Consider the following 20,549-nt stretch of genomic DNA (forward strand, 5'->3'; position numbering starts at 1 on the left):
TCGTGTATTTTGTTTTTTTTAAGAGCACCACGGGGGTTCGCACTACCTCCAGCGTGTCCTCGTGGTTCATCGTGGAGCTCTCCGATGATTTGAGTGTGACTCTCTGGGAGCTGTAAGACTCCGACGTGTCCTTCGATTCGAGCGGGCAGAGATTGTGGCCGCCCGGGTTGGTCGATATTTGGGGCTCCATGTCCGACGCCACGCCGTTGGGACAGGGAGCCTCGATCACCTGCGCGGGGGAAAAAAAACAAAAAACATTCCGGGTACTCGGTTATGTATGAAAAAAGAAAAAAACAAGAAGCTCTTTCAGGTGCACGTAGGGATGCGAGTGATAGCGAGCTGACCTTCACTCCCACGTCCTGCACTCCGATGTGGTTCCTCTCCGTCGGTTTTGGATCTCGTCCCGACTCGTCGCTCGACTCGTCCTCCTTCAGCCTGTGAGCCACCGACTGCGCCGTCTTCACCATGTTCTTCAGCTCGTCCGGGTACGGCGTCGGGTAGCGCTTCAGGTTTCCCTCCTGGGAGAGGACACGCGCACGGAAAGTTCATTTGATACGTAGTTTTAATTTGCGTTAAAAGACGAATCATGAAAATGTGCTTGTTCTAGCTTCTTTTTTTTTTATGTTACGAGATGCAGCTTTTCTGCGTTTATGATAGTAGGAAATATACAGAGCAAAACAATTTATTGATTAATCAGTCAGTCGGCACTGAAATAATCATTAGTTGCGAGTCTGTTTAAATTGAATGGGAATTATGCTTTAGGTGCAATAACATATATGCAAATCCGCCAGTAGAAATGAAGTTTTCTTAAACCCATCTGTTACTTTTTAGTTCTGTTTTAGTTCCGTTTTTAAAAAAAAAAAAATATTATTAGTTTAGTCATCAGATGTATTTACAACAGGGACGACGTATAAAACACATTAATCTCAAGGAGAGAACAGATGCTTTGTACCAGATTTAGCAACAATTTCCATCTGTGGTTTCTGGACAGGTGAGAGGAAACAAAATCCAACAAACCGACGACTACAAACGGACAAACAGCCCCACCGATAAATCACCCACGCAGGCGTTCATAAACACAAAGACTTATTAATAAGGTCATTACAAAACTGCAGAAAATGGTAGAAAAAAATTAAATGAAAAAAAAATGGAACATTTGATGCGAGAAAATATTTCTTGTAATAGCCTCGTCACCTCCGTCGTTTTTCCCCAATTATAATAACGGTGAGCAGTAACGAAAGAGTGCCACTCACCCTCGGGGGCGTCTCCCTCTCGTCCTTGTCCTCGTCGCACTCGAAGGCCACCTGAGCTCGGTGCTTGCGTTGTTCCTCCCAGAGCGCCGGGTTGAAGCTCTCAGAGTCCGAGTTGGGGATGTCTGAGATAATAAAAAAAATTAAAATTAAAAAAAAAAAAAAAAAAAACAGAAGCCAGGCAGTCGATTATTTAATAACCCCAAAAAAGATAAGGCTCTTCAAGTCACCCTGCACTTCACGCCATGTCTGACTTTGACCACAAGATGGCGCAAAGGCAACATGAGGGGCCTCGCCAGTAAACTGAAAGGTGGGAGGAGAGAGGGGGGGAGGGGAGTTGGGGGGGGGGGGGGGGGCTGCAGAGGAACTTGAGCTTAACCCTTTAAACTCCAAAAACAAACCCGATGAACCGCTGGCACTGTGCTTCACTTTGACACCCGCAGTTCATTTAAAACATGAAATGCAGCTCGATTTTGAAAATGCAAAAGTTTGTTTTTTTACCACTAAAGCAAAAAAATGAAAAAAAACAACAACAACAAAGCATTCAACTTGATATCGTTGTTTTTCTGTCTCTTCGGTGCGACTCCAACGTGTCGCAAAGATAAAACCACGAGGCTTTGATGAGTGTGAGAAGTGCGCGTTGCTCTTTTTCTGAAACTCTGGCATCGTCTGTCAGTCAATATCTATAAATTCGCCACCAAAGTTTATATTCAACTCCAGAGTTCACACATACACACACACACACATACACACACACACACACACACACACACACACACACACACACACACACTAATAATAGGCAATAACCTAAAGCTGCCATTAAAACTTGAAGCTATGAATCATCCACTGTGGTTTCCTGTGTTGAAGAAGCTCGTCGAGCCTCCTGATTTAACGACACGCAGGCGTCCTGTGTTTTGTTTACCAGCGTGCAGCTACTTTCTGATAAAGTCACCTGATTCGGTTTGATTCTCTGCCAACATCAGCTGAGAACAGATCGTATCGGTGTGCGTGTGCACACCCGCCATATCAACGAGCTGGAAAACATTGGAATCGCAGTCAGGTCGTGACAAATTCCAGCTTCCAACGGGAGGAAACGGGGCGACGGTCGTTTGGAACAAATCCCAGTCAATAAATGTGGAAAATGGCGGTTGACAACCAGAAAGCAAACACAACAGAGCTCCGTCACGCCCTGCGTTTCGATTGGCACGATATTTATTTTTTTAAATTTTTTTTTTTTTTTTTACAGACTGCAGCTACCGTGCACGCCGGCCCGCGAGACTGCAAAAAAATACGACCGGGTGCAGCGGGACTTCCTGGCTCTAGCTAATGCCGTGTTTCCAAATGACATACTTCCCCCGGTACGCCCTCAGGTTGTGTTTGTTTCAAATCTGCACCGACAGGAAACCACCTCGGCGTGTGAACGCGTCGTCCACCAAAAATATCTGCAGCTTTAATTACTTTACCCGGAAATCCACGCGTTGCCTCCGTTTAACGCACGGACTCTTCTGCCCGGCGACAGGTCAGCGAAGAAGAAACCCGTCTTGTGTTCAGGAGCAGCTGCGGCTTCGTCAATTCGGCTTTACTTCGAAAAACCCATCGGGTCGCTAAATATTAACGGCGGCACGGGTGTTGGAACGCGGGGACACGGTTTTTCATGCCGGTGTGACAAATTGCTGACATCGTCTCCCAAAATGAATAAATAAATAAATAAATAAATAAATCGAGCTGTTGACTCGCGAGCGTCTCGAGACCGCTAATTACTCCGCAGGTAAGACGCGACGGGGTCAGCGCACGCCGTCCGCTGTAACAGGAAGCCGAAGGAAACAAAACAGATGCTGGACAAGGAGGCAGCGACTCGTGTTTCTCCTGCGGCCTTCGGCGTCGGGTGACAACGCCGTCTTTATGAAAGATGCATTCGGGGATCCTCGCGGGTCACCTGTACGTTCGTGGGAGCGGAGACGGAAGCCGGTATTCGCCCGGATCAGCGGAAACGTGTTTTTTTTGTTTTGTTGTTTTCATAAATCGTGCACGCTATTCAAACAAACGAAGATCGCGCGTATGCTTCGTGGGACTGATTGATTAACGAGGTGCGGGCCCCTAATATCCAGCCCCCCCCCCGCCAGGAAGCGATTAGCGCCCGGGGAGCGTTTGCGTTTGTCGACGTCCCGCCAGACGAAGAACAGAAAGCGAGAAACTGGAACGGTACTCACAGTCCTCGGCCCTGGTTTGCTGAGGGAACATGTAGTTGGTCAGCACGGTCTTGTGGGTCTCTCGGTCCTCCTCTTTCTGGAGGGGGATCAGCGGCTTCGACTGCGTGGAGACACAGAAGTAGGGTTTTGAGGGAGCTGTCGGACGTCGACAGGTTCTTTGGTCGAAACGCTTAAAAGAGCGTCTCGAGATATTTTCTTTATATTAGCCTTTCTATCAAGGAAGAAGAAGAAGAAAAAAAATTAAAGAATCGTCTTTTTCAACTGTTATTTTTTTTTTTTTTTGTACATGAAATATTGTCAGTACAGGTATATTTTCATAGTCGTGTAAGAGGAGATTGTCTTGAACCTGGCGATATCTGAACCGTGTTTGCGGGACACTCGATGACTCGGCGATTTGTGCTCAGTGCCTGACGGAAAATGAATGTCATGAATGAGTCCGGGTGGTCAAACCAGTTGCTCAAACTCACCCTGTAGGGTCGGCCCGCAAATACGCTGTTCCCATTATTACTTGCGTACCAAGTGGGACGTAATATCAGCCGCGTATCGGAGACAGTGGAGAGGCCGGCTGCGATATCAAAACTGGACACTTTGTCGCGCAGACAAACGAGAGGCGTCCTCGGAAAGGTCGAGTTCTGCTGTTTATTTTTGATGCGCAGCACGTTACGAAGCGATCGGGTCCTTGCGAATGAAGAGTAGTGGTAGTAGTAGAGCTCGTCCCGATCTTAGTGCCGCCGTGTCTGCTGAACCGCCTCCCTGTACAGTCGACTGTTTACAGTCCACAAACTTTAAGCAAGAGAGTGATTGCGGGAAGACTCGCAAATGACAGAAAAAGAAAAAAATCAAAATCAAAATCTCGTTCTCTCTTTAATAGGCAGCCAGCCGAGTCAAAGGCCCGAGACGGCGCTCTACGGCTGATTCTACGCTTTTTTTTTTTTTCCTGCCGCATTCTCAAACGGCTGCAGTTTCAACCCGGGACAATTTGTCAAGGCATTTTCGAAACAGAGCCCTGGAATAGTGCAGCCAGGAGCAGGGGAAAAAAAAAGGGGGGGGGGGCCTGAATAATTGATTGGAGAATGCGGTGAGAGTCAAGACTGTAATTTGGAAATATTTATAAGTTGGGGGGAAGAAGAAGAAGAAGAAGAAGAAGAAGGAGGAAGAAGAAGAAGAAGTAGAAGGAGGAAGAAGAAGAAGAAGAAGAAGAAGAAGAAGAAGAAGAAAACAAAACAGCGAAGTTGCCTCCAACCTCACTTTTGCCTTCGAATGCAACGTTTCTGCGAGGCCGAGGCGTTCAAGTGTTTGTTCGGCCAGGCCAGGCCACTTCCACACACACACACACACACACACACACACACACACACACACACACACACACACACACACACACACACACACGAGAGCTGCCCTGGGAGGCGTATCTCGTGTCGAGGGCGAGGAGGAAGTCCAAATTTCCAGCACCGCAACTCGGTATCAGATTTACTTCCGGGGCAGCAGCTGCTGCCGCGGCTGCTTCGTCTCGCGAACTATATCCCCGACATTCAGATGTACAACGACTGTTTTCCAACAGGTTTTTGACAGACGTGTCTCGATTACCAACTCGGGTTCCCCCTTTCAACGGGTACAGAGGTGAGAATGACCTTCATTAGGAGATCCGTCTCCATTATAAAGAAAGGAGGTTTCGGGTGTCACTAAATCTGACCCGCGCTGCCGCTCGGCACGTTTGGATCGAATGTCCTGGAAGTGGTTTTGTGAATTTTAGACGCGTCCGGAGCGTCTTGATTTACAGCTGAATTTCTGCCGCGAGTCACGTACGCTTTGCTGTACGTCTGAGAGCTCTGAACCTGGCGCCCCCCCCACCCCCTCCCACCCACCACGTCTGTGGAGCCCTCCTACTTTACACATAAGACTCCCGTTTTGTTTTGTTTTACCTGATTTTCAGACAGCCACATCGCGGTCATCTCGTTCAGTTTGGTGAAACTGTAGGGAAGATTCCTCAACCTGCAGGGGAGCGGAAAAAAAAAAGAAGAAAAAAAAAGAGAGAAAAATTCAGCCATCTTGCACCAAAAAAAATTCACACGACCTAAAACATTTCTATTAAATTCACTTACATAAATGAATGTTTCAGGGCCAAGTTACATTTCGACTTAAAATAAATGTCAGTTCAGTGGCGTAAAAATGATTATCACTACTATTAAGTTGTTAATTGGCACGGAGCCGACACTAGTGATGAAAAACTTGAATTAATTAGCTTCAACGCTAACCCATTTTCATTCTGGCCAGAATTAAGACCCTTCGATGACGATGGTGGTAATTAGCAGGTTCTATTTCAAACTGAACGCGGTGCTCTTATAAGAACGACACCAAAGCATTCCTGAGCTTGTTTACATCCAGCTATGGTATTCATAGTGGAGCAATTACTGCAGGTCTCCAAGGGATGACTTTCAAAAAGCTACTCTGAAAACAACAGGGGATAAACATGGTCTGCAAATTAGTCAATAACACGTAAAAAGTAATCACGTTTTTTTTGACCGGTTGATCACTGCTCTGTTTTTCTAAGCACTTAAAAAAAAATATATATATTGTTTTGTCTGAACAAACTAATACATCTCAAACTGATTCAATTTCAAATGATACGTAACAGAAAAATGGGAGTCTACACATTTGAGAATCAGAATTCTTAAAAAAAAAATTCACTTTTAGATACCAGTAACACCCCAAAAATAATTTTTTTTTTTTTTTTTAAATCCACATTAATTGGGTTCCTTTAACTTCCCCCCTCATTACGCCCCAAACGCCATCGGCCCAGACTCACTTGTTGTTGCTGAGATTGATGACTTTCAGCTTCTGCATGTCACCCATCTCCTCGGGCAAAGACTCCAGCTTGTTGGAATGTAGAAACAGAACAGTCGCGCTCTTCCAGCTGCCCATCTGTGAGGGCGACAAAGCGGAGGACTCAGGCACGCGGCTCACGTCGCATCAGCGCACGCACGGACGCATGGGAAGTAACGTGCACGCTCACCTCGGGCGGAAGCTGGGCGAGGAAGTTGTGATCTGCAGCGAAGGTGCGCATGTTGACGCACTGGCCGATGGTGGAAGGCAGAGCTTCGATCTCGTTGAAACTGCAGTCCAGCTCGTCGATGGACGTCAGCCTGAAGCACAGAAGAGCAGCGGGAGTTTAATCAAGTTCTTTACGCATTAATACGAAGGACATTTTTTATTAACTAATGGATTTCATTTCTTTCTTTTTCTATCTCTCTTTACTTCTTTCTTTCCTTCCTTCCTTCCGTCTCTCTTTTCCTTCCTTCCTTCTCTCTTTTCCTTCCTTCCTTTCTTCTCTTCCTTCCTTCTCTCTTTTCCTCCTTCCCATTTATCCATGGTGACTTGCCTAAAGACACATCATCAGATTTCTTTGTTTTCATACATAAACACATATAATATATGTATGATATATCATACATTTCTTTACATCTCATTGTATTGGTCAAAGGTGTATTCATTCATTTTGTGTATATAGCTTGCTTGTGTGTGTGTGTGTATCTATACATTGTTTTTTATGCGTATTTGTAATTTTTTTTCTTTCCATGTACTTTCTTACCCGTTTTTGTTAAGCTGTTGTGACAACTACATTTCCCCACAGCGGGATTAATAAAGTTTTCAACTGAACTTAACTCAAGCTGGGAAGTAAATCAATATATTTGCTTCCCAACTCCCAATAAAAATCCATTCCCTCCCACTTTGATAAAACCTTTACAGCGAGAAAGAACACGAGCATCTTACATTCAAATACGCGGAAGAGAGGACGACTAAATAAAGCTAAAGGTCTTCCGACAACAACTCGCGATTCAACTTTGGCCCGGGCAGAGTGACAGGTGCTTTAAAAGTAACAGTAAAACTCGGGAGACATTTACTGTGTCTGAAAAGGCTCCGGGGCACCCGATTTTTTTTTTTCAACTCGGTAACATTTCAAACCGAAACCCGTGTTGACAGAGAAGTGCGGCGCAGCCGGGAATGTTTACCGCTGAATGAAAAACGCAAATGCACTCATGTGAAGATTCCCGCGAGCACGAAGGCAGCCTGACCTGCAGGAGAGCTAAACGTGTCGCGGCGGCGGCATTAAAAAAAAATATATATATATATAACGATACACAGGATTTGACCCCTGGCTCGCTCGATATGTTTAAAATACCGGGAGAAGAGCAACACGGTCCAGTGAGAGGGTGCCGAATACAAAATCAGCGACGTATAAATGAGAAAAAAAAAAAAAAAAAAAAAGAGCTCGCTTATGCGAAAATCCTTGCATGGGATTAAACTAAACCATAGGCTTTGTCACATAATCTGTGTCGGAGTACACAAGGAGACGCATCGGGACATAAGGGATAACCGACGGTGTTTGGAAACAATAAACCCAAATTGTGCCGCTGCAGATGTATCCGTCCGGTTTCTTTTTCACGAATGTTGGGAGAGAACTGATTTAAAAAACAACAACAACAACAAAAAACAACACACGCACATCAAAGATGGATTAAATGGAGCCTAATCTTTGTGTTGGACTACAACGATGCAGAGCAGAAACAGGGTCAGCAGCGCGGACCAGCAGCAGCTGCCGGGTTTTACCTGACCGCCGCGGACGGATCAGTCAGAGGAACAAAAAAAAAAAAAACACAAAAAAAACGCTACGGCCGATTTAATCTATCAGTATTGTAACGGAGGATCATCTGGGACGCAGATTAAGCAAACCCTCAAACCGCTTCCGTAAATCAAGCGCGGTGGACTCAAAACCGTTATTATCGTCACGCAGCCGTCACCGGGTTACTCGATATCATCAGCGTTTCACCCCAAACGAATAAATAAGCAAAGTTTAATGGGGGGAAATATCTGATTTATCCAGACAGACGTTTCATGAGATCAGGCCGGTATAAAAAAAAACAAAAAAAAAACCAGACCAATAATCCACTGATCTCAGGGTTGTTGGTGCTTTTTTTTTTTTTTTTTCTCCCTGCCAGTAATAAAGCCGCGTCCGCTCACCCTCCGACGGAGTCTGGCAAGTACATCAGCTGGTTCTCATCCACTTTGAGCGCAGTCAGTTTCTTCAAGGAGCCTAAAAGTGAAAGGGAAAGGGCGGAAAAGAAAGGGGAAAAAAAAAAAGCAGATTGGATTAGAGCGACGCAAACAACAGCTCAGAGCGGTCATTGATTAACGCTCGCCGTTGCACCGCAAACAGGGAATATCAGCTTAACAGTGGTTGATTGGATTCATTCATACCGTCGTCGACGCAGAAATAGGTTTAGTAAGTAATCTGGCCCCCCCGATGGTATCGACAGCAGCGTGCATTTGGACTCCTCTGATTTTATTAGCCTGGTCTTAACTCGTAAAAATGACTGTTTGGCTAAAGCCATGAGAAGATTATAAATATCCAGATTATGCTGTTAAAAAATTTTAAAAAATAAATCAGCTCGGTCAGTCGACAGCTTCATAGGAATGTAATCCAAGATTCATTTATTCATTCCTATCTTACGTTTGTCTCTTAATACTGAAGAAAAACAAAAAAAAGGAAAGGAAAGCAGCAGTTTCAGGATATAATTGTATTTTTCCACGTTTTTATAACCATAACTTTGCGAATTCTTTGGTTAAAACTCGTCATGTGGCTCTACTGCACTGCGGACAAATGTAGTTTACAATTTAAGTGGTGAAAAATGTAATTATAACATCTATAAAAAAAATTTTTAAAAAGTGTTATGAAACTGTATTTTAGCTTAACAGGAATTAGATCCCTACAATACACACCGAGGTATTAGAAATAAATTGGCAACGGCTAAAAGAGAAATGACATGTTTCATAACAAGATGGGTCTGAGTGTGTGTGTGTGTGTGTGTGTGTGTGTGGTGTGTGTGTGTGCGTGTGCGTGTGTGCGTGTGCGTGTGTGTGTGTGTTAATCTTCACCGATGGAGCCCGGCAGCTGGGTGAGGGCATTGTTGGAGAGCAGGAGGTCCTGCAGACTCTCACAGCCGCAGATTTGTTCATCCACCATCTCCAAGTTGTTCTTCGACACGTCCAGATACACCAGCTGTTTTAGCATCCCCAACATCTGGGCGGAAAAAGGGGAGACGTGCGTAAAAAAATAAATAAAAACAAAAACAAACAAACACATCAAACCAAAGTTTCACAGTTGCCTCGTCACCTACGCTTTAATTTACGCCAACGACGAGGCGGACGATGTGCAGCACCGAGGATCCTAAACTGGGGACATTATCCCACTTTTTTTTGCTTTGTTTTTGTTTTTTAAACTGAGAACACACATTTCACATGAAGACAATGAGTTTGCGGACGGAACAACATCGCTTCTAAAAGGCCAGACTGTGATTACGGCTGATGCTGTTGAAATGCTGGCAGCAGAACTAATGCATTAATTGTGACCCACTTACAAACAAGCTGCTCATTTGGATGCAAAAAAAAATAAAAAAAAATAAGGTGATCTCAAATTCGGACTACATCATTAGAAATGAATTACGCTCGAGTGAAAACGATGACTTCGCAGCCGCGGAGTGTTACGTCTGCAAACACAGAAGTTCAGCTAAACTGTCCGTTTTCAAGAGTCATTTCCAAAACTAGCAGTTCCTTCTTCTCTGCAGGAGCTGAAAGCCTGATGCAAACTGGCAGCTCACTCTGATGAGGATATAAGCTGACGTGTGGTTTTGGGGAAAGAAAAAAAAAAAAAAAAAAGGGTGATGTTTGAGAGGCCAACAGTCAGCCAGAGGAATTTATATGGGAACAAGTGTAAATTATACCCCAGGTAAGAACGTCAGTCGGTTCCCGTCGATCCACAACTCCTTGATTCCCGTCAGCTGCTCCAACACCTCAGGCTGCGCATGTCAAGAGCAGAAAGGAGGTTAAGCGATAGAGATGTGGATGTGTGAGTGTTTAAAAAAATAAAAGTGTGTGTGTGTGTGTGTGTGTGTGTGTGTGTGTGTGTGCGTGTGTGTGTGTGTGCGTGTGTGTGTGTGTGCGTGTGTGTATGCCTTTTGGGCAGGGACAAGATGACGTGTTTAATTCACGACTCGGCTAAAAAAGAAATCATCAGACCCGTTATATTTATTCCTCTGTAATTACAGCGCGTTAATCGGTCCCTCCAGGAGGTTTTCTTTTTGTGATTGTCGCGAGCAAAAGCGTTCGATTTTACAGCAGATTTTCTGAAACATTTTTGTGTAAAATTGGAAGGATTCAGAAAAAAAAAACTGCAATTGGAGAAATCAATTTTTTGAATTTTTTTTTTTAAGCATTTCCTGATAAACAATATGTATTCACTTCCTGTGACAATAAACACGCTGTACATTACAGAAATAATTTAATTCTAACATTTTTTTTTTTGGATTCATTTATTGAAAAAAAAAATAAGTCAGTGACTGTAAAATAGAAAACGACTACATCAGCTTTCAAAATAAGAGCTTTAGCGGGTTTAGATTTTTAAATTGTGTTAATTCAACACAGACACATTCATGTAGTCTCTTACAACTTGCCGCGTGTATAAAACTATTTTAACGTACAGTAATATGTCAGCACTTCCATTGACAATAACCATTTAATTAGAACATTTTAATGTGACGAACACATTTCCATAAATGACGTCACTTCCTGTGTTTGTTTGTTTTTTGGTAATAAAGCAATTTTCGTCTGAAAAGACTTTACTTCATGCCGTTAATATTTTCAGCTCAGCTTCTGCCGACGTCATTTTTTTTTTAAATTTTTCAATATTGTCGAAGAACATGTTGACCATGCGTTAATTATTATTGCGATTTCCTGGATGGGGCTGATGAATGAAAGTTTATGTATGTTTTTTTTTTTCTTTTTTTTCAACAGACAGCAGAAGGAGCAGATTATAAGGAAGAAGGAGGTGAAGAAGCAGAGAGCCCCTCGGCATCGACAGACCGACCGGCAGATACTCACCACTTCAGTGAACTCATTACTCCCCAGGTCCAACCTCTCCAGCTGCATGAGCTTCTGCATGCTTCTGTGGACACACAAAAGAGGAACCGACTGTAAAAAATCAAAGCGCTCAAATCAAACATTACATGTGTGTCTCACAGAATTGAAAAAAAAAAAAAAAATCAATACAAAAGCAATGCGGACCCGTGTGCTTTACAAATGGAGCCAAAATAAATGTTCCTTCTTTTTTTTTTTTCATTTCCATGTTAAATGCTCCTTTTCACTGAATCGTTTTATGAGGAAATAAATACCTTTTAGAGCTGGTGCGTGACAGAAATATGCTTTTAAATAATGAAAAAAAAAAAAAAAAAAAAAAAAACATGACGTATGCTAGCCCCTAAGCCTTTTGCTCCATAATTTCTCTCTCTTCGCATTCAGGTCACAGGCTCACATTCTCCGCTACGCTGTAAACAAGCAGACACAAAGCAGGGCTGTTCGACCGCCCGCAGTTTTCACTATTTTCAAACTGGTGATTGGAGATAAAGATGTTCTTGTTAAGGCTGATTTTCCATTCTGTGCGGCAACAGAGAGCGAGTATCGATCTTTCCTTGAAGTCCAATGACAGCAGGTCTTTGGGGGTATTTAACTGTCAATGGCAGCGGGGGGAAAAAAAAAATGTTGCGATAAAAAAGAACGTACAAATCTCTTTTAAATCAACTTCACAAAATCCAGGGGGAAAAAAAAAAAGTGCGTCTCAGAAAGTTAGAGCTCTACAGAAGTCATAGACTGCACAGGGTTTTTCAGTGTTACTCAAGTGGCGACCAGCAGTGACGTCACCCGTCGGGTTTGTGAACGGCCACCATGAAGACTCCAGCTCGGATTTTTGGCCGTCGCCATCTTGCTAGTTTCGGAGCGCTTTGGAGATGGAGAAGTGACCATATTTGGACGAGCTGGGGGAGGAGCTGGCGGTGGATCTGACTCGATATGATTGGAAACCCGGCGATACTACGTTCCGCCCACCGATAGCCGTAACACAGAGGGAGCGACTTTAGCTAACGACACCGAGATAACTCGTGGAGCAATTTAATTGACAAGTTGAATGGGGAGTCTATCGAGCCGGATACCTCTAGTGGCATCCGGTGGTATTGCGGCTTAAGGCGTCTTTTGAAAGATATTCCTCTGGCCTGTTCATAAAATTAGCCGGAGTCAGGTGTTTAAATTGTATCATTCTGGCGTAATAAAGAAGTGAGCTCGTTCGATATCGATTGCAAATCGTTTCAAATAGAGAGCTTTCCTTCACAAGTCCAACAAAGCGATTCTACAATACAACAACAACAAAAAAAAGCACGAGAACATGAAAGGGGATGAGAATGGAGATGTACTGCAGATACTACGACGGCAGGGGATCAGCCGCGTTTCCTTCAAAACACCGGCGAGGTTGAGCGCAGCGACGGCGAGCTGAGGAACCAGCAGCTCCGCCGTCGGAGTCTGTTTTTAGCCGCTTCTCCTAAAATAAGAACTTCAGACGCGCGGCGCAAATTCTAAATATGATTTAAGCCCTCTGGAGGGCGGGCGGGGGAGCGATACGAAAAACGTGAATCACGTCTACGAAAGTGAGCCAAGCTTTGTCACGTTCTCACATCGAAGCCGGCACTAACACCAGAGAGCCCCCCATCCCCCCCTTGTTTGAGCTGAAAGGGGGCAAGAACGAGCTAGAAGAGCGAGTTCAACAGTGAGAAAAAAAAAAGAAAGAAAAAAAAAAGGCTTATGACCCCACGTCGCGAGGAACACAGCAGCCTTCTTTAAAAACGCAGGGAAAGGTTTGGTTTCTGTGTGACGTCCGGGAGAAAGACGAGAGACGGCACTTTCTATGCGGAAGCCCTGAAAAGGACTTCGCCTTGCACGCATTTGTTTACATGTCTGAGATGCTTGCGTGTTGCCCTGGAAACCTTCCACGATCATTAGACCTTTTTTTTTTTCCCTTTGTCAGAGGCTCCGGCCTTTAGTGGGTCTGGCCTCTGTCACATAAACACGGCGAGGGGAGGGGGAAAAAAAAAGAAAAAGAGGACCGCAGTGCACTTTATTCAGCGGCCGGCCCGTCAGTTAGAGAAGAATTTGGAAAAAAAAAAAAAAAGATAGAGTGAGATAACCAAAAAGGAAACTGCCAGAGGGAGGAAGGACATGAAGGCACGTATAGGGAAACGCTGCTTTTGCAGAGGAAACGGGAGGGACATGAAACGAAACAGCGAGCGAAGAGAAAAAGACCCCCCCCCCCCCCGCATCCCCCCCAAAAAACAACAACAACAAGCACCTAGAGCTTTTTCTAATATTTGTGGGACGTTCGGTCTCCCAGCGGCACTCTTAGCTTCTCAAATGGTGAAATAACCCTCCCCACTGTCTCAGCGGAGGATTATAAAACCTGTCACAGCAAGTGGCCCGAGCAAAGGGGGGGAGAGAGGGAGGGAAGGGGGGAGGGAGGGAGGGCTCTTATGTAACACGGTGAAATTTAATACTACAGTTGGAGGTGTAGCGAGATGGAGAGAGAGGATCTACGTTTGAAAAACACAGAGGCAGGATGGAGGACACGGCAGAGGTCAGGAGAGGAAGGAGACGGGAGGGTGGGGGGCGGTGGACTCTCGACACGCTTCACAACACGGGTCACTCACAGTTACCCGGCACACTTTTTTGTTTTTATAATTAAAAGAAACATTGTGTAATGTTGGATGTTTGGAAAATGTGTGAAGTGAAAACAACAACAAGAACAACAACAACCAAACACTTACTTTGGCAACATCTTCAACTGGTTCTCCCTCAACTCCAAGATCTGGAGCTTCGTCAACCTGCAACCAGGAAATAGTCAGTGGTATAATTAACTTAATCACTTCCTATTTAAATAACGATTTCCTTTAATCATCTTCATTTTTAAAAAAAAAATTTTGACAATACTTGAAAGCTTATTTGCTACTAACCGGCTAAGATCTTACTTTTTTTTTTTTTGGTCATTTCAGGAAACTGAACAAAAGTATATTTCTCTCGTATTAAACTCTCGAGAGTCCAGAAGGCCCCGGAGGTGTGTGTTGGTGGGGGGGAACAAAATGGGGCCAACACCCACGTGGATTCTTAATTCCACATGTTTTGTGTAATTAACAGGAGCAACACTGACTGTTGTGTAAACGACAAACAAGACAAGCCACAACCAGTCGCGCCGGTTCGACGGAACAATGTTGCTTAGCCGTGAGATGTCAAATCACGAGTGATAATAAATCGTGAAACAAGATCAATGAAGCGCAGCAAAATAATAACAATTTGCCATTTCATAAATAAATGAGACTTTATAAAATCTGGGCATCCGATGAAACGTGTGTTTTCTGTGTCTTAGTAAAGAGTCGGTCCCACATATTGATCGTAAGCACAGACTGACGCCGATAAAAATCACTTTATCCAAGTCCAAAGGTGTCATCAAATCAATATGGTTACGATGTGAAGATGACATAAGAGTCTTATGTCATAATCAATATTTTGTCGACGTACCGAGCCTCATTGTACAGCGAGAAGAAATCTCCCATAATGGTGCGTCATTATTTCAAATGTGTGACGTGTTTTGGGTTTTCGGACCTCAATTGCAGCAAGTTAAGCACATTGAATTTCATTTTTATTTGCATTCGATGCCGTTTTAAACCTTCGAACCCGACACAGTTTTGTCTTTTGATCCTGAAATTCTACTCTGTGCCATGACTGCGTCGGCTACAGCATGTAGCTCCGCGCATTTCATACACTGAATACAAGCGGCAAACAGTGAAGCTTCTCTACACAGTGTACACTTTATTTATTGATTTATTTTTAAAACAAACAATTTCCTCCTGCTCCAAGCCGGAGAACAAACTGACCTGCCAAAGCTGGCTGGCAGGAACTCGAGGAAGGCATCGTTCAGGTAGAGCTGCGTCAGACTCAGAAGCTGAGTGAAGCCTTCTGGGAGCCTGAAACACACACACACACACACACACACACACACACACACACACACACACACACACACACACAGTACAAGAATTACATCACTCGCACAAAGACTCATAAAAACGACTGCAGTGCCAGAACGCCTGAAAACTCAGAATTCAGGCGAAGCATCCAACCCCCTCCCACCCCCCACCCACCCTCCCCAAAAAAACAACCAAAAAAAATAGCAGTTAATTAGGGCTGAAAATATGCGAGCGAGAGGTGTACTCACTTGGATATGGGATTCACGCTGGCTTCTACAATGGCTAGGGCTTTGCAATTCTTGATGTTTTCTGGAAACTCCTGGATACCTACAGAGAAAAACAACCGAAGGAGAGAAAAAAAACAAAACAAAGAAAAAAAAACAAAGAAAAGAAAATCACCATCAGTAGCTTCGAAGTACAACAAACACAAAAAACATCCGCGAGTGGTTTCTCAAAACTGACTCCTGTCAGGTAAAAAAAAAAAAAAAAAAAAAAGACGAAGGGGTGATGCAAGACGTGTTGCTTGTGCGAGGGAACTTGGTCAAGTGTTAACCGCTGGGGGTGTGTTGTCGCTTCAACTGTGTGCAAATCGACAGTGACCCCCCCATCCCCCCCCCCCCCCCCGCACCTTTTTAAACAAACCCCAGAGGGGAGGCGAAATAATAAAAGAGCAGGAAGAAGAAAGCCTACTGACGCGCTGCAAAAATACAGAAACGTGTGAACCGTGAGAAAAGGGGACGCGGCCGGGTCTCGAAAAAGGGGTTTTATTTCCACCCACTTCGCTTCTGTGTCCACAACACTTGAGCCTGGAGTGCTTTGCGTGAACGGGATGAGCTCCTTTTTGATGTAAACACGAGACGTCCGCCGTAATCCTTCGACGCGTGTTTGAGCCGACACCCCCCCCCCCCGTTCGCAGCCTGGCGTCCATCGTCCGTTTCAACGTGCTTCCAGAGTGAATTTAAAGAAACGCGTAAACATACAAGTGAATAAGGACGTGGAAACGTACAGAAATGTGAGAAAGGAGAGAGAGAGAGAGAGAGAGAGAGAGAGAGAGAGAGAGAGAGAGAGAGAGAGAAGGTGAAGCGACGGGTATTTCACACGTTGACGCGTCGTCGCGGCTCATTTTCGCGCCCGTCTGTTCGAAATGTACGACACTTTTTACACCCGTGAATGTCCGAACGCGGTTGGGCGAGTTTGTAATTCCCAATCTGAACCGCCGGGCTCAACGCGACCGCGTCGGTTCAGGCTCGGATTATTTCAGCGAGGTTACGAGGGTCGGGCTCTGCGCTGCGGTGGATGAGTGAACTGGGCGAGGGGGGAGGGGTTAAAAACTAAACCTAGAGTTGTTGTTTTGTATTCATTAAACAGCTGCTTCACAGTTCAGTTTGCAGGTACGTCTCCAACTTTCCGTACGGTCCGGCTGCACTCGGCAGAATCGCGCAGGGGATTTCTTTCCATTAATTATTACTTCTACTTATTTAGAGGATGTCGGTTAAGTAGGAAATCCTTAAATGTGGCCCGGGATGTATTTGTGTGGCCGCACGCGTCCCAGACGGCCCCCGAACGCGGTCCGGAGCGGATCGCATTCTCGGTGTGTCCCGGATGCGGTCACACCTGCGCTTTAAAAAAAAATCAGTCAATCCGCGATCACGTCGTCCAGTCCGTCCGTTAACGAGAGGTGCGAACAGGCTCTAAACCGCCTCTGCCTTTATATCGGAACTACCTTTTTAATCTCTCTCTGTCCATGAAAAGGTTCTGCCGAGCACGCGCGCCTCTTTTCTGAGGTTATATAGCGATTATAGCCGTCAGTCTACCGGCATTCTTTTAGATTACAGAGATTAACCTCACTAGCCAGATTGAAGTGGCTGGTGAGGTTAATGTTAAAAAAAAAAAAAAAAAAAAAAAAAACACAGTGTGATTAAAACAGTGAAAATAGCAGCGTCGCCTCACTGATTCTGTCTGCAGCTGGTTAGTAGAAAACAAACCGGGGCTGCGCAGCTGTTTCTTGTTCTAAATGTCAGAATGCGTAGAACGGCACTGACTGCAGATGTTCTGCGACGGGACTCTACGTCGTACTCAACAGTACAAATGTCCACCGTCCAAACGTGTTAATGTCAAACCGGGACAAATCCTGCCGCTTCCCGCTCGGTTGAACGCGCTGACCGGACACTTTGAACGGAACACCCTGTACATGGCGTGGGCGTTCTGTTTCGGTGCCCCCGCTGTCAGCCCGTGCGTTATGGACGCAGCGTTGCGGTACGCCGCAGGTCTGGACGCGCCCGCCTTCCGTTATCCGTCCCATCGGGAGCTTTTGAGTCACGCAAACCTGTGACATAACACGTGGTCAAATCCAATGCACTGTGGCGTTTTATCTCGTAAACAATCGAAACACGCTATCAGTTGTGCAACTCTTTCCTGGTTTCACTTTCACTAGACGCAGAGTAACAACACGCGATAGCATTTTTTTTTTTTTTTTTTTTTTGCTTACTGTTTTTGCTGACGTCAAGCTCCCTGAGATTGATGAGGTTCGCGATCGCCGCCGGCAACACCGTGAGGTCATTATCCGGCATGCTCAGCCGGTTGAGGAACTGGCAGTTAAACAGTTGCTGGCGGAGGGAGAGAAGAGAACAGTTAGTTCATTTACGGTTACGTACGGCTAACTTAACGCATACAGTGTAATGTCAAGATGCTCAAAGTTCAACCGCGACAAAGCAGGTTTTCTATACGTGTCTGTGTGCGCGTCTTACTTTGGGCAGCTCCTCGATCTGGTTGGCATCGAGGTAGAGTTCCTGCAGGGTCTTCTCGAAGCTAAAGATCTCCTTGGGAACCGTCTCCAGGCTGCAGTGGGAGTAGTCCAGCGATGTTACCGTCTCCTCCTCACCCCGCAAGCAGCGGCACGGCACCAGACGAACAAACAGGCTCCGCTTGGACATCCTCAGGCACTGGAGAGGGAATTGAGTATTGAGGAGGCAGTGAGGAGGTGGACATATTTCTGGGTTTTTTGTTGTTGTTGTTGTTTTTTTTAAATCCCTCCTATGTAACACACACTTCCATGTTTTTAGTACAGTGTAAAAAAATGAACAGTCATTTAAACACAGACATCAGCTGATATCCGATCTGTGCAATCTGCTGCATAATTGAAAAATCCCTCTCCGCGGGGCCGATCGCTGTCGGAGGTCTCGGTCCGAAACGCCCGCGTTTTGACGAGGTCACGCGTCTGGTTTGAAAAAGCGCAGGGACCCTTTTTTTGTTACATGATATATGACGTGCAGTGTGTCACCTTAAGCGACTCGGATACATGGAAAAGGGGATCTGGTCCCATATGGTCACGACCAGACTTTCAGTTACATGCACTTTTTTATTTGTGTCGAGAGAGCAAACCCACCAATTCCCCCTCAAGCGAGCACAGAGACAGACAGGAGGACTAACTCCCCTCTAAGAGGAAGAAACCTCAGACACAAAATAAAAAAAATTAAAAAAAAGCCAGACTCCGAGTGGGCGGCCGTCTGCCTCGACCAGTTGGGTTGAGATCCCTCAACTTCTTCAATAAAAAGGGGAAATTCCAATATTTGTCAACCTGGGTTTTATTCTCATATTTATGTCCCATATGGTTATTAGTCACGAGGAGATTTTATTTTGTATTGTTTTACCAGCTCCGCTGCGGACATGGTCGAAATTTGTGAAACTCAGACTGCAGAAGCAGACTGAAGGAGTAGAGGCCAATTGCAAACGAGTTTCTTTAAATAGTGCGGCTATTTTTGCAAATATTAGCGTGCTAAAAGACTAAACTAGATATGATTGACGTAATACCCGATGAAAAATCGTCATTCTAAACATACGGATGTAGCGTGGAGCTCATTGGTCATCTATTATTATTATTATTATTATAAGCGGTAATGTCGAGCCTATCCTCAAGGCCCGAGCTAATTCATCCACGTCTTACTTCTTTCCTGTTAAGTCGTCTTATCTGAGCTGCATCCAACTTTTCTCCTGTCACGTCCCGTCCTTTGCTGCACCAATGCTTTTTCTCGCATACCTCCCCAATAACCCTCCCCCCCCTCCCTCCCTCCACCTCAACTTTCTCTGGTAACCCATATCTCACTCCCCCCCCCCTCGTCCTCCCTCTCTGCATAGCGGTGCGTCATCCATACGCTCCGTTCTCGTTTCTCGGGACGAGGGGAGGTGGGAGGGGGGGGGGTGAAGGGGGTGAACAGAGCCAAGCACTTCTGTCATCTCCTCTGCTGATAGACCAGATGATTCCCAGTATTTATACGTGAGCTTGCCCGTCTCTCATAGTGAAGGCTGCGTGGGAGGCTGACAGCCTTCCCTTGGCTGGGGTGTGTGTGTGTGTGTGTGTGTGTGTGTGTGTGTGTGTGTGTGTGTGTGTGTGTGTGTGTGTGTGTGCGTGCGCATACCATGTGCTCATTATTAATGAGTTAGAGAGAGAGAGAGAGAGAGAGAGAGAGAGAAAGCGAGAGACAGGACGAGCTGACCGGTGCCTCCTTCGAGTCAACTTTTGGACAGATTTCGAGGGGATTTCACGATTATATAATCAAGTGGTACTTAGCTAAATCTGTTATGACAAATTCCACGGTACGCAAATAGATCATATTTTGAGTACACACCAAAATAGCCTCACCTACTTTAGCGCCGTCCAGGAAACCTAATTCAATCATGCAAAAAAAAAAGAAAAAAAGAAAAGAAAAAAGGAAAATGCAAAAAACAAATTTCACTGAATTATGTTTTTGTTTTTTTTCCTCTGGCACAGATTCCTTGCAGCCACGTCCAACACCAACATGCCGCTCCCTCCCGCCCACACGGCGTCTGCGCTGACAGTTTATAAGGTAAAAGCTATCGCGTATTTACAGCTCAGGCGGCGGACGAAGGACTCCGAGATTATTATGAGCTGCGGCGGTGCTCAGATTAAGACGGGGTGGGGGGGTGGGGGGGATGCAGAGGAGGAAAAGTCACATTCTGTGCAGGCTCAGAGGAACAAAGCCTCAGTTGAGTTGGGGGGAGGGGGGGGGGGACATTCCTGAGTTTCTACTGTACATGATGAAAACCTCCGCGCTGACCCGAGACCGGAGCTATACCAACGTGTGTGTATATATATATATATATATATATATATATATATACGTCCCGACAACAGTTTACAACTCCTCCTCCACCTTTTAATCTCCTCCCAG

The 20,549-nt window shown here is 45.1% G+C and overlaps 1 protein-coding gene across 1 annotated transcript in view; it reads right to left on the reverse strand.

Moving 5' to 3' along the window:
- Positions 1-20,549, reverse strand: part of erbin (erbb2 interacting protein) — a 40,156-nt gene that overhangs the window by 12,121 nt on the left and 7,486 nt on the right. The window contains 16 exon segments of the mRNA XM_069168038.1: positions 47-229; positions 345-518; positions 1,254-1,375; positions 3,464-3,563; positions 5,389-5,458; positions 6,273-6,388; positions 6,480-6,609; positions 8,486-8,558; positions 9,401-9,545; positions 10,246-10,320; positions 11,402-11,465; positions 14,164-14,220; positions 15,268-15,357; positions 15,609-15,687; positions 17,849-17,966; positions 18,108-18,302. Coding sequence (XP_069024139.1) covers positions 47-229; positions 345-518; positions 1,254-1,375; positions 3,464-3,563; positions 5,389-5,458; positions 6,273-6,388; positions 6,480-6,609; positions 8,486-8,558; positions 9,401-9,545; positions 10,246-10,320; positions 11,402-11,465; positions 14,164-14,220; positions 15,268-15,357; positions 15,609-15,687; positions 17,849-17,966; positions 18,108-18,302 — 1,791 coding nt within the window.

This window comes from Embiotoca jacksoni, unplaced genomic scaffold (genome assembly GCF_022577435.1).
Source record: "Embiotoca jacksoni isolate LCO1_2020_lvr unplaced genomic scaffold, fEmbJac1.0.p SCAF_10, whole genome shotgun sequence".
Taxonomy (NCBI): domain Eukaryota; kingdom Metazoa; phylum Chordata; class Actinopteri; family Embiotocidae; genus Embiotoca; species Embiotoca jacksoni.